We start from the raw sequence: 15,928 nt of genomic DNA, 5'->3' as shown, positions 1-15,928 counted from the left end.
AATCCGAGGAAAAAAAAATCACGTTCTGATTCCCCAGGATAAGGCCACATTACCGGAATGTGCGACATTCCTGATCCGCGAGATTAATGTCGTAAACCACTTCACAATACGGGCGGAAGTGAACCTAAATAACATGTGGTTATCAGTGAGGATCACAATTGGTTGTTGGGTTACAATTAGTACTGATTTTCCCAAGCTGATGTCGGAATGTATCATTTCCTCTCATCATGAGACAAACGTGTCTATCCATTTAGTTTGTGGTCGACGTCCTGTCTTTATATACATCGTCCTTTGTTTACAATCCTAACATAATTTTGAGTAACATAACGTGATGATGCTCAAAACTATCAAAAATTTCAATTATGAGTATTCCTTAGTATGTTTGCAGGGTACTGCGAATTTAATTTTATATTGCATGAAACCCAAGAAAAACCTTTGTACTCGTAAGTCACATAAGCATGGGTTTCAGCCTATGTCATCTGTTAGTGTTTAATATTGAAATTGTTCTATCTTTTGATGTCATTGAGACCCCGCATCCAGTACCATCACCATACGACTTCATCGAGACGAATCGAAGTTGTAAGACAAAAATACAATGTAAGTATTACCCGCACAGAATATAGAACTATGTACCCATGCATTAAATGTAGCCATTGGCTTGTGTTGCCGACAAATCCGTCGAGACTTTGGTTAAACTAATCGATCAGCAATTTATATAACGATAAATACATCATCAGTGGCCTAAGAGTTCTGTCAAGGGGAATAATTCCCAGACAGAACCGATTTACAAATCCATGCAATTTTATTGGCAATTGAAGCTTACAACTCACTGCTTTAACACACAATTACAGTTGTAGTGGTTTATGGTCTGTCAGGAGATGATTAAATAGACAGGCACCGTATAGATACCGTGAAACCGGGACACGAGTGAGGAGAAATTCTCAACAGAGAAAGTCAGGTCGAACTGAGATCTTTGTGTTGCGTTCTTTGTACGTGTACAAGTCCGTATTGATTGTGACGTCATGTGTTTGCGAGCGTAACGTCATACTTTTCGAAGAAAACGACGTGAATTGCGCTCACAAAATAATCACGTAACAATAGATACCTACGGCAAGGGAGCTAACTCTGTAATATGCAAAGACGAATATCATGCTGTGTTTCAGGAAACCTAATGCATATGTCATTGAAACGTAAATTGATAAATTGCTAAAAATGTATACAAAATGCTATTGTAGTTGCATATTTAATTCCGTAGACGAGCGTGACGGGCATGAATCGGTCTTGGTAATGTGGAAATGCTTTCAAACCTTTTAATACTTCGATTGAATACATATACATGTATATATCATAAAAATGTAATTAAGTAATAAACACTTCATTACATAAGGATACAGATACAGTGATGTGATGATCAAGTAGATAAAAACCCTACCCATAACTGCTAGGATGGTGATGGAATAATTTATTGTTTGTGGTATCAATTGACTGCAAAATCTCAACTTTACATAGAGTGGACCCATGATAACCCAGGCACTTACTTCACCTGCCCAAACACCTAATCATGAATTGTAAACTATCGCTGGCATTTCTTTTCAGATTGTAAATTTTCCGGGTTATCAGCGTCCGGGTTATTGCAGGTCCACTACACATGCTTTAATACAGTTGAAACCTATATTCAATGCCTGATCAATATCAACATTGCTAACTCACCGGATTTCCCCGCGTTGACCCGTATTACAGGCATTTTAGAATGCATATACCCGCTTGATCACTAAATCCACCGGGCTTCAGCACCGGGACCCAAATTTGTCAATAATAGAATTCAGATTTGAATATCAAGGGTCATATTAATATGGTTTCTTAAATTCAATTCGAGATATATTCGTGTAAGATACGTCGGGGTTCAACTGTATTAATTCAAGCTTCAATACGAAGTAAGACAGAAACAGGGAAAGAGGAGGTCACACAAAAATCACCTTGGTCAGTTTTCGTACCTGCCCTGCTCTCACTGTCGGCGGGTTTCACTTGAATTGGACGGTTCATCTGAAACGTACAGAAGTTAAGAACAGTAAGTACATTGATAAACTAATTTAGTTTGACAGAAAGTAAATGCAGCTTTGCACCGGAGTAGGAAATAATATAACAATGACAATAAATTAAGACGTCACAATCAATGCCTATCCGGAAGGGTAGACAATTCTGTGAAAAATTGTGGAAAATGTTAAAGTGTTATCAAAGAGTACCAGAATAAAATGATGATGATACAGTAACAAAAATCGTGCTTGTTTAGTTTGTTTTGAACGTCTTATGACTTTGTCAGTTTATGGAGGTAGTGTAACACAACAGTATTACCGAAAATGACATCGACTTTTCTATTTCCAAAAGGCCACTTATCCACATTTCATACATACACCGTCATGTTCAATTTAATAATACTGCAAGTCATCGAAATAATGCATATCACCAAAACCATTACAAGAAACATGTACTGAACAATGCAGGTAACAACACATTTCCATGCAGTTCTGAGATTACCAAATTTCTATCGTTATTGATATGTATAAGAACAAGGGAATATAATACATATTCCTGTCGAGAGCCGAAAAAAGGAATCGAACCCGGGTCTCCGACGTAAAAAATCAACATCCTTCTTCAGCTGAGTGATCGAGCCTGTATTTAACATTATCCGTGCGTTCCATTTTCGGATTCGTACCAGTTGTTCAAAATTGATACGGCACCCAAATTGGAACGCGTTTGGATTTTTTCCATGATGGCGGCACCAATATTCATGAATGATACTCTTCGAATATAAAAGCCAAGTGTTTTCTGTGTTAACAACAAAATGAACATAAAATTAATACCTAAGTAGTTTCGGAAAACATTGAAATGAATAATCCATGTAATTCTATCAGCTATAAATAAACTCTGTCTTGTTTTCAACAAAGAAAACGTTTCGATCACAAATGGAAAATCTCGAGTCCGCCATCTTGGATCCAAGTGGTACGCTTCTAAAAACGATTCACTTGTACGGTACACTTCAGCTGGTACGGCGCGTTGCATTTGAGATACAACAGATACGTATCGATACATACAACTGGTACGAATCTGCAAATGGAACGGTAAGTGTATACCACCCCAAACCGCTCGTTTTAAAGTTTAAAAAACCTAATGTCACTATACCGTAGCGTGAGTTATTATGATTAATATCAATTTCGCTTCGTTTGTTTATTATTAATTACAAAATTATATTCGTTTCGTTTGTTTTGAAACTGACTTGTTACGTCGCTGCGTCAAGAAGATAGCTAACATATGAGGATGATGCAATTCTAGCATTTTACTGAAACCCTCCACAACGAGGCCAATAGGTCCAAAATAAGGTTAATGACGATGATAGATTATAAGACATACAATTCCAAACATCCGACATAAAAACGTAAAACCGGAACGACAGCTCGGCAATTGCAATTACCGAAATGAATAAACAAACGACTCAGCAGTTAATAAGATATCATTTCCACGTTCTAAAAAAAATGTAACACTATTTGATCGGATGTTAGTGGTCCCGCGTGGTATCGTATGGCAATTTTATACTCCCATTAATCGGTTAATATGAAATTGCGGAATGCACTAGAACAAGTGAAAAGAAATAATTTGTCAAAACACTGGAGGAGCATGTATTATTGATATGCCGAAAAATGACAGGTTAAAAGCAGACATTTGTTTTATGTGAATATTTCCTGAGTAGTTTGAGCTCTCCCCGCTGAATATCAGCCATGCTAATAGAGGGAAAGGAGGAGTATAGTTGTTTGGTCATCTTCACATTTTAAGTCACCCTCGATACTCCAGGGGTTCCGATCACTTACGATCTCTGCACCCCTGGGCTAAAACTGAAGGCAGCTCAGAGGAAAAGCTCTGAACCAATCACAGCAAAAATTCCTTCGAAGATTATAGACAGAGAGAGAGAGAGCGACGCCCAACTGAACGCCACACAGTCAATCACAGTGTAGCGTTATACGGTTCTTTTCATGTGCATCAAAGGGCTAAATTTCCTGTTCTGTTGCCTCCAGTTTCTGTGAAATAGTCCATGGGTGTAGAGATCGTAAGTGATCGGAACCCCTGGAGTATCGAGGTTGAGTTTAAGTGAGGGATATCACAAAAACGTAAATACAGTAAACATATTCTTAATGAATTTTGTCAAATCAAATTACCCACTACAGTTTTATTACAAAATACAATCGAGATATATCTTCAGAATCGCATTTACTGAATAACCATCAACAACGACATTATACGCCTGTTTCTATAACAATTAGCGTTTTCTTTATATTCAGTATACGGTGACCCAGATGACATTTGTAAGTGCCCCGTTGGTGTGTTAAATTCGATTTCTGACTTCTGATATTACATATAAAGCGCTGAAGAAATCACCACATTACCCCAAGACAGTTACTTGGTATCAGTAACCCCCCCAAAGGCGAGGAGATACGGAAACAGTAGAAGCGGTGTAATTATAAAGCCAAGGACGGATTCTCCGGACATCTGTTAACATAGTAATACAATTGTTTTGTTTCATTCAAGTCTCTGTTATTGTTTTACTTCATTTTATGAGATTTAATCTATTTCTTTACTTTATTGATCAGTGTGAGATAGATTTGATCTATTTCATGATTTTAGGTTTCAGTGAAAATACATAATATAATGAGGAGAAATGTTTTATAAATTGCGACAGAGCAAACAATGTCAGCATTGCATGAAACCACGTCTAGCAGAATCATTAGTAAGAGAGTAATAGAGTAACACAATGGTTTGCTGCAAATTAATTTATTTTGAAAACAATTCAAGCGTATCGATGGCAGCACCATATGAGTCTATAACGTAAAATATAACGCAGTGAACTCTTCATTAGATGGAAACTCGTGATGCATATGAGTTACCATAAACAATAAGTTTATTTAGAATATTAGATTTTAAAACAAACAATATGCAGCACCATGATATCGACGAAGTATAGTCACAAGAAACCACAAACTAGGATAAGTTACAATTTGTTTCGTTGACTTGGAGTAAATAGTCTTGGTTAGTGATTCCAAAAATAAGTTAATACTAAATTAGTCATGTCATAATTTTGCCCTCCTGACTTCTTATTGTACTCGAGATTCTTACTGCAGACTTAATTATTTAGTGTGTCTATATCCGGTGTTGGGGTTAAAGGAAGCTGGATTTGTTCAATATCAATAATCTAAATCAATCACGGCGAACAGCACGCGAATCTAATTATAGGTCTTTTTAGGTAAAGTCACATTTTCTTTTCATGTTCCATTTTAGTGGTGTAATTCCGATGTGGTTTACAGAATATGAGCCGTATCAGAATTCAACCAAGTATCACGTGACAACCAACCAAATTACCGGATGCCGATGCACTACAGCCGGAAGTCAATTTCCCGTTTTTACCATTAGCGATAAAGACAGGAAGTCCACCATCGATAAATGGAGTAACGAACATGGGAAAAGTAACGTAAATGGAAGCGAAAGTCGTTAAACCGAATAATACTACGCAAAACCTGAATAACGATTCTCTTCAACAATTTTATTCAAATTTATAGCTCATGAGATGTCGTGACCTCCCACAGTCTTAAATTCAAAATTGATCATTTTGAAAGATAAGAAGGAGATTATACTTTTGGACATCCTATTGAAGCAAGCGAAATATTGAAAGTCGTGAAGATAATTATGGGATAAAGACACAAGTTAGTTGATAAAACATCAAAATAACTGTCAAGTGACCTTCTACCTGTACATGTTTACGTACTCTGTTTGGCATATTCAATTGCAATCGTAAACTGATACTTTTCCGACGAGACAACTAATCATTGAATAATGGATATGTAAAGATGAAATATATGTGAATTATACATGGATATTTTATTTCCTGTAAATTCTTTTTTTTTTAGGTCTTTAAACATGCGCTGCAGCGGATAGCTTTTTGTATGACTATTTTCGCATCTCCATTTAATTAAAATATACACACTCAGCTTAAGACATAAAATGCGGGTAAATTTCACTTTCACCAAAATCAATAGAATGTTTGCGTGCTATGAAGAAACTACCAACCGATTGTGTTGGGTCATCCAAGTCTATCTAAAATCTGTGTCATTAGCGACCTTGCTTTGTGTATTTCGTGTACAGCTGATATAAAAAGTTTCAATGACTCAAATATTGATTAGTTAAAGAACACAAGATCGAGGCTGTTCTTTAAAGAATGGTTAGTCTTTCGGTTGAAACCCATTTTTTTCTTACTAAATTACGGTTCGACAAAAATATACTTCAAACATCAAAAATATTTTGCATAATACGCACAGAGAATGATCAACATTACATTGTTCAGATAACTCATTGAGCAAAGAGTGGCATTAAATTTCTTTTATAATGAAGCTATATTATAAATTGATTGCTAATCCACATGACTATGTATACAAGGACAGATACCTGAGTACAAAATGAATCCTATTCGACAGGCCCGTAACCCGATCCGTCATTGACTTCTATTGAAGTATTGAGGAACCCAGATCATGTCTCATTAGAACTGATATGTTTTATTCTTGAAATCTAAATTTTCAGTGACTTGTCAGCTTAATACACAAATTAAATAAAAACTTTAAATAGTTCTATATAGTTGAAAATGTTCTGTCAGATTATTAATTACATGCTCAGCTTTCACCAATATCACATTTCCTCCTTATTCTGAAAATAAAGAAAGATTTAAGAGGTTTATTTGTGACAGATTATCCGAATTTCGATATCGTAGCATTATGAGATAAGATAACAATGCTTGATATCGGCATTTACAGAAATGATTGATCCCTCGTATTGAAGACATCACTTTGATCTGAGATTATCCGAGTCATCTTCATTATCTTTTCTTTGAAACATTAGATTTTCCCGTGATTACGATCCATTTTACATTATTAGATCGGCTAAATTAAAACCTCTGTTCAGGTATCCTAATTCCAGAATTACCAGTTCGGATTGCAAATTAAATCCAACATTCATCGATATGTGAACTAGGTACTGATTGGATGATGCGGGATAAATGAGATGTGGGAACAAAAATTATCAGGAAATTGTTAACGAAGTAGTTTTGCGAAAATATTTTTTGTTTAAATCTGATCTATTTCTGTTTTGTTTCATATTTATTAACTGTCCGGTTTCAACAAACATATGTTAAAAAAGCGGATAAAATCCGGAGTACCAGAAGAAAACACTCTACAGAGGTCTCTGTTAGGGAAAACACTCAATGTTCGCGAACCGCGTGGCCTTTTGTTACCTGTTCGTAATTATAATTTGTATAGATCATATTACCGTCGCTGCCATTTCGGTCCAAATAACTCACAAAAAAGATGCTATAATGATGAAGGAAGTTAGATAAATCATAAAATGTACTGTTACGATTACTTTTATTTTGTAAGTTCCATCCTACTGGTCAAATTCTACAACACTATGACTTATTTTTTTATTATTATTATTTTGTAAATTCCACTTCACTTTCTAATGTTATTCTTAAAAATAATGCAATTACACAAAATAAATTGCCTGAGGAACTATCAACCAATTTTTGTTGAAAATGAACTGACAGCTTTCAAAATAGTTTCTGGTAATCACATGTATACACTATTACAATGGATTTTAATCCGACTTGACCTAGCTTTGGATGTTTTCAGACACCAGCTATAAATAGCTATGTTACACATTTTTGTGTTTGGATGTTCCCTGATATCCTACTTCCGGTAATAATCGATCTTTAAAAGCTTTCTAAGGACCTTGATTGGTTCCGGAAATGCACGAAGCCGTTTTCTCCTCTCTTTCGCCTTATTATGTATATCTCCGTACACTACAAACGCTCAGGAGATGATAGATTAAAAACAGAAGAAGCGGCATCATATTGAATTAACGTTTCGTCTTATGACACACAGCTGTTGTATATTTAAAATGTTCCTCGTGCGGGATGATGAATGGTATGGTAATTAGCGCGCGCGAGGGGGCGTACTTTCGCTATTAATCAAAACCTGCGAGAGGAGTTAACGTTAGATATCTTGTCCGAGCGTCTTCCCGGGTTCTACACGTCCTGAGCACTTTTATGACGGGGTGATGAACGAGGAAACAAAAACAAATGACGGCTCAAAACCAAAAATTTCCGCTTCCATTTTTTTCTTGCATTTTTTGGCTATTTCAACAGCACCATGGTTCTCAAAAACATATCTAGGCATCCAATTTTTCCACTGGTTGGACCTAACCACATCGGTGAAATGTTTCACATTCTCCTATCGCCCTGCACAATGGTTTCGACAAACGTGAAGACCGATTGTGGATTTTCTATGGAAACTCCACTTTTCTAAACCATATAACCTACATATGTAATTGACATTAGGCTGTGAAACCTGTTTATTACGATATTCACTGAGGTGATTATGATTGTATTTATTCCCAAGTAACCCAATTGTACTTACTCATATAAGTTTATCTTAACCTGTAAGTCAGTTTTGCTTTCTCACGTGCTTTTGGTTTGTTCGTTTCACTCTTTAATACAGGAAGTGAAGATGAAAACAATTTACATCCGGGTATATCATATAGCGCGTGCAGTAATTCGGCGCGTGCCATCAGCTGGCACTCTCTGTCGGAAAGAGATGCGTGACGTATAACCTTCTATCTTTACTTTTGGTTTTAATATGCAACCTTACTGCATCGTGTGCCACAAAACAATTGTAGCTTAATTTATATTGTTACTGAATCACGCCTTAAAAAAATAACTGAAATGTAACTTAACCTTACAGTCTTTCAAACAATTCGACAAACGGAAAGAATGTCGAGAAACAATTTGCAAGGCGAGCAAAACGATTGGTTTAGTATGAAGAGTGGAGGTTAAGGTGGGGGAAGAGAGGGAGGGAAGGGGATTGACATGCGCCATATGGTTTGCGAGTGTTAACAGAAAGGGAACAACTGTCTGCCATTTCGGTCAATTTTGCCATTTCGCTGTTAGCAGTTTAGTCAACTCAAAGCTCCACGGACGTTTTATTGCATTTTTGTATTATGATCTTTCTATACATCGTATTTTCAGTTTGTTCATATTTACAGGTACAACCCATTTTAATATGAAGCTGTATTTCAATTTTCTTCTGCTATCAACAGGTATATCCTTGACTTTATCATAATAAATTCAAAAGATAGTGATTTCTGTTGGTTGACGACTATTTACTTTATCAACAATTTCAAGGATCCTTCCTTAACTTCAAAGTGATTTATCAAATCAAAACATATTGTGTGTTGTACGGTACTTAAAGGTATGATGATCCCTTTCTGCCAAATGCAATTAACTGCTAAGTGGAGAGTATTCTTAAGGTATCTGTGACTACATTAAATCCAAACATTTGTAACACGCTCAAACTAGTTATGTTTGCAGATCTTCCTTCATATTTTTTTCTTTTCGTTCCTTTCTCTTTAAGTTACAAATAAAATGATTAGCAATCAAACAAGATAGAAAAGGAGACATCGTAATGGAAATAAAGCTTCGTCAACGTATTTGTTTGCGAATGTGAAATGTAAAATAAAACAAAAATTGGGTTAAATATTGAAAGATGGGTTCACGATGCGTCAATCCCCTCCAAAAATCGCCATTACGTAGCTATTGTTAAAATATGTGTATCGTATCCGTGAGAACGGAATTAACAAGATTTGTTTTTATTCTATACCATTTCAGTATTTCCGCGATAATCTTCCCCCACAATGCCAACACGGGAAATACAAATATAGATAGAACAGCAGTGGTAGTATTTCACGGTATTTAATTACCCGCGGATGTGTACCGCAGCTTTAACATGAACACTTTCCTCTGTGGACTCCTGTCTGTATGACGTACATCGCACCATATTTACCGTATAACGAGGCACTATTACCACCCCATAAAACACACAGATTCTCAGATAACTAAACCTCAATATTCCTCCTCTCTCTGTAGTATGTATATACAGCAGATACCCCGATAGGTAATTATATAAACAGGTTTGTAATTAACATGTGGGTTTAAATTCTCGTTTTACTGGTATTTAACCACGCTGTAATCAGCATAAAATTCTTGTAAGAGAAAAAGAGAAAATGCATTATGTTGGCAATTGAATATCTTATAAAAGTTCCTTTTTACGTAGTCATAACCAAAGGGTATATATATATATATAAATTACATATAATTGTATTGAGTTTGGGTAGCGAAGGCAAGTCGCAGTTTCCGTAAAAAAAAAAAAACAAAAAAAACCAGTCAGATATTTGGTCGTATTTAGGAAATAAGACATGCGCAATGCTGTTAAAGCAGTAATGGGTTTTTGCGTGCAAACTACAATTTATTTGATTTTTCTGCAAAATTAATACCTTAGAAAATTAAATATTTATTTTGATAAATCAATCCTTTTCGACAATTTTTATCTTTTAATCTGATTCCCACTAGATTTGTTAAAACCCCCAGTTACCTCTCATGTGAGTCGCGTGCCGCTGACAGGTGTTTGTATTTACACAGGTAAACATTTGATATCTTTATCACCTATTCCCAATCCGGTATACATTTGTCACATAATTTAACAACTCCCCTACACTCCGTTATAGACTCATCACCAGATCCCTAAAGTACAGGTGCTAGACTTGGTAAATAGGGATCGTTAGTAACGGTATTATCCATATGTCATTTAATCTTCTGTACCGTTATACATGTGGATTAGGACAAAGAAATCTCAGGTAACTATGATATCTCTATGACAGGTAAAATTATTATTCATCAGGTAATTTTATACACCCTACACTACAACACAATCCGACACCTGTCGTCCAGGGCCGACTGGCATATGTTCACGTATTATTGTACACTCTACGGAATATAGTCGGCGACATGATATAAATTGAGGTTGCTTGACGAACATATAATACGGGGATATTACAATGATACATAATAGAGGATAATAAAAATGTCATTACGATATATTGGGTTTTTTGTCTCCGTACATAGATGTTTCTGATGTTACCTTGCTTTTTGGAGTTCTGAATTTTATGGAATTTTTGTCAATGACATGAAATAAAATTAAAGTAGCTTCAGATGTTACAAGTATTACTACGAACCACACTTATGGGTTTACATCACAACGTCGTTTTCGTCTAAAACTTTGTGTATGTACATGTAAGTATTTGACGACATATAAATCAGTAGAAACAATTTGAATCTTAACACATTGTGGCATCTAACCAATGACAAAATAAATTTGGCTACTCTCTGGATTCCGTATTATTTCAACCCCCGCTCCGAACGGACAATTATAATATTTTCATGACGTCACAAAACCGCCTAGTATTCAGCCACGCTAATAATTAGATCAAGCACACATTGGAGTCCAAATGTAGACAGATACAATCTTATCTTTAAAGCTTACACGTTTAACTTCTCCCATCTGCTACATAGCTGCTTTACTAATTTATGGATATTCAAATAACCAACAAAATAATTTATTTTCATTGACGCAAGGGACAAATGTGACAACTTCCGGTGGCATAAATCTTTTGTATTTTATGATCTAATGATTTCGTCGACAATTTATAGATGTTCAGGGTAATTGGCGACATGAAGGAAAGTCAAAATACTCGAGTTAAAATATGTTTACGGCAAGAACAGAGGAGGTTAAAAGTCGAGCACCAAACAAATGCCAGATTTTCTACCCTACGTCAATATCACACTCAGTGATGCCTCAAGAGTATAACAGAAATACTACAGCGACAGGCAATATGTTACATATTTTTATCATTTTCCGAATAATTGAATTCAGAAATTTAATTAATTAAGATTAACTTTTTTTTATCCAATTTGACTTTTACTGTTACATAAAACATCACTGCAAGGTTGAAAATGAACTCAGTCACTTTACAAAAAAATCAATCATGCCAGATGTGTTCTGTTTTTAACAGCCATAAACTAAGCGACATTGGGAAAGGGATACCGGATTTAACAAGGCAGATCATTATACAACAGATATGAGAATACTAAGCATCAGAACGAACCACAAATGATGGTTAGAAAATACCCGAAAAGGATGTTTTTAAAAAATCTGTCTTAAGCAAAAAGTGGACGGACATCAATGCATGACCTTGCCAAAAAATGTTGAATTACATGTGAAAATCTACCGAAAATCTAAGTTTAAACATAATGTATCGTCAAAATAAATGACAAAATAAAAACAGTGATCTGTCAAAACTTATCGCAACTTTTTGTAAGTTGTCCAATAATGCCAAATTATTTGCAAGGCGTAATTTTGTTTCACTTTTCTTTCTCTTTCTTTCTTTATCTCTTTCTTTTAACTAGATATCATGATATCGCTACAATATCAAAATAAGCCTTATGTGTTTTTGATGTTTTACAAGAAAGCCATGACACCAATAATATGTATCTCTCAAGTGGTCAACATGCAAGTTGTTAAGTTGATAATGAGGACATTAAAACAGTTTCTGTTTTGTAATTAGTTGTGTTAGACTAAGACTACACCCCACCTTCCCATATACTGTAACATCCTTCATTAAAAAAATAGTAATAAAAAATAAATCACCCACGGACACTGAAGGAGATTACGGTATACGATAGACGATGGCGATATTTTATCCGACTGTAAGTCCCAGACAGTCAGATCAAAGGCAGGCATGAGTGTAAGGTTAAATATACATTGCCGTATGTCGAACGATGTCGATAATCTATAGCAGTTCAATCAGGGCAAATTAATAATTCAACAACTCCGCAGACAGGATGGAACTGACCCCCGCTTCAGTCATGATTCATGACTAATGAGAAAAAGTGTACTGCATCGGCATGCACAGGAAAAATCCGTTGTCAGTACTGTTAGAGTATGCCAAAGATCACACTGACATTTGATAAAAGAGTAAAAAGAAGGAAAATTGCAAATCAGAGACACAAAAAATTGGACCCAGGAAGAAATCATCAGTCTGTTTCCCATTATTTGTGACACAAGACATGCACTTTAACTTGGCATCGAGTAGGCGAATAAACAAATTAAATATCCATGTTAGCTGATATTCTAAGATAAGGGAAATCCACTAATGACATCTTTCAAATGTAATGATTTTATTAGGAATAGTGGAGTATACAGATGACAAATCGGTCTCCGTGTATCTTTAACACGTGACTTTTATTTGGCTGGAATTCTAATATAAAAGTACAGGTATATCTAAAATGAAAATTCTCTATGATTAACATAAATGTTTGCTTCTTGTTCTTCAATAATAACTGACCATTGGTTAGAAAGATAGACACACATGTAATTAACGTTAAAACTATATCCAGATATAAATCGAAAAAACAACAAAACATATTGCTAAATGAAGGAAGTTTCAGTTACTGAATTAAACCGAAACACAGTTTACAACCAAGTTCGATATCAGGAAATGATATATACACGTATCCTTACACAGCAATTGTAACATGTGTATTGTTCTATACAAAACGACCAGGATGTGTTTTATCATGTAACGATTTTTTTTCATGGTATACGAAGAGGGAAAATGTATTTCCGCATTATTTTTGTTTGGTTCTGTGTGAATAAATGCGAAATACAACAATACCAAAACTTTTATAAGTTAAAAATAAATAAAAGGTAAGAATCGAAATATATTATTATCCCATTCATTTGAATAAATGGGAGATACAACAAAACAATATATTATTATAAGAAACAAATAAACAAACAATAAGAACAGAAATATTCCATGCTTAGAAATAATGTATTACTTCAAGTATTATCCGAATTTCCAAGTACTGATTCGGAATGAAAAGCCTTACAAGAGTTGATGTGATCACATTATCGCCACAACCATGTAGGCCTTCCTTAAGTCTCGGAGAATGATGCCCAAGCATGCACGTTCTCTGTGCCGCTATTTGGCCTAATTAGGACAGTCGCGTGCTTTACAAGCTGCCATTGTCGACAGCGAAGGCAGCGCGGGGTTACAGAATGGGACTGAAGACTCTATCGATTTTTAATCAGCGCGGAGACAAAAAATGCAGTGGAATTTAGACCTCATTTTACACATGACACTTTTTGTAGAGAAAATCCCTTGAATGAATGTTTAGATGAGGCTCAGTAAGGGGAACATGCTTGAACACTGAAATTTAAATTTCTGAAAATAAAGATATGTCAAAGATGATTATTTGCGTCTGTTTGAACTTTAGATATTTCACTTTTAATATAAGGTTCACTTTGGAGACAAATATGAAGTAACAAATAGGATCCAGTCGTGAATGAAATTTCGCAAAAAATCCCATTTTAAGTTATATTAATTGAATAAACAAGATGTTTGGATACCACATTGTTATACTGTAGAAGCACCGGGATGTTAAAAAGCCAAAGGATGATATCAGAATGCAAAGTATTTATTTTGAATTATACATAAACACAATAAAATGCATCAACTGACACTGACATATCCATAAACCCGATGATTTGATATGAACTTAATATTTGAATAAACGCTTGTAGCAATATACACCTTATTAAGTGTCAAAGCTAAGGTGAAGTCGATTGTCTGGTCCTTTGATTTAGAACAAGTTAGATGTAACATGATTTCCTTTGTCTGTAGGCTGTGAGGTACACTTGCTTCATACAAAGACCAGGTGCGACCACTGAAATCATACAACCTAAATGTCGCTGACATCCCAAAGGGTCTTGTGGAAGTTAGGGATTACGGATATGAAAGTTATGTTTAGCATGAATGGTGACTATACCTTTATCGTTGTGCTAGGGAGTTAGGCTATATAAAAGTGTTAAATGGTCACCAATGTAATTCATGATAACAAAGCAAATTACAAATATATGTTATAGTATTTAATTAGGATATAGATTATTTTCCCTAAGATGCATTGTCTACTTATAATAAACAACTTAATTTCTTCGATGCACTGACGTTGCTGTTTAGAAAATCGATGATATACAAATAAATATCTTATAGCAAAATGTGGTCATAGACTAATTACAATAGTAAATAAATATTTATTTATTTTTGCAAATCATTTTTTCCCTTAAGCAGCTTTCAATATCTTCGCGGAATACAATTTTCGCTAATCACAGGTTCTCTTGTTTATATGGTAACATCAAGATGTATTCTCGGAGGACTGACGACAGAGCAATATGCGTCAATTACCACGTAGCGGATAACATCGTAACATCACAAAGAAAATCCGAAGTTTGTCATTATAGGTGATAATGCTGTGTTTAGATGTATACTGAAATTGACGTAAAAGTTATAATTTTACATACGGTCGTCGGCGGTCAAATATGGCATGATCATTCTGCTAATTATCACTTAATCTCAGTCCTCGCGTTGGTGCCACTTCTGTTGTATTTTCTTACGAAAGCGTGCTATAACCTTTGTGATAAAAATGATAGTGCTTAATACCCTTCCAAATTTTCAAGTTTTCTTTCCAAGTACTTTATTTACCACATGCCATACAGCATATATGTTTAACATATACATAAACACACAATAATACAGAGATGATTATTATGTTTCCAGATGGCAGAGGATAATTCCGATATCCTCCACAACAAATTAAACAAATTGACAAATATATGAATATGCTATACTACTGCAGATTAATGAGAATTTTCCTGTTTTTTTCTGTTGCCTGGATCAAATATTTTCCCAGCTTTAAGCTCTTTATATTTTTAGATGAGAATATCATAATTAATTTATATACACTTTGTTGAAAAGTTTGTGGTAATATGCCTTTATAGACTTTTTACGTAATTCGGAATAAGAAGGGCACATTGATACGATACGTACATAAAATGTTGTTGTGGATGTTGTCAAATAGTTGTCTTTTATCCATGTACGGTCAAACTCA

The 15,928-nt window shown here is 35.0% G+C and overlaps 1 protein-coding gene across 1 annotated transcript in view; it reads right to left on the bottom strand.

Annotated features, from left to right (window-relative positions):
• Positions 1 to 1,917: 1,917 nt before the first annotated feature.
• Positions 1,918 to 15,928, bottom strand: part of LOC138305656 (CUGBP Elav-like family member 4) — a 103,004-nt gene continuing 88,993 nt past the window's right edge. Inside the window, exon 3 of the mRNA XM_069245953.1 lies at positions 1,918 to 2,043. Within this exon, the coding sequence (XP_069102054.1) occupies positions 1,918 to 2,043 (126 nt within the window). The remainder of the gene's footprint in view (positions 2,044 to 15,928) is intronic.

The sequence above is a fragment of the Argopecten irradians genome, chromosome 13 (genome assembly GCF_041381155.1).
Source record: "Argopecten irradians isolate NY chromosome 13, Ai_NY, whole genome shotgun sequence".
Lineage (NCBI taxonomy): Eukaryota > Metazoa > Mollusca > Bivalvia > Pectinida > Pectinidae > Argopecten > Argopecten irradians.
Note: the sequence above shows the minus strand (reverse complement) of the source record. Positions and strands in the feature narration are given on the sequence as shown.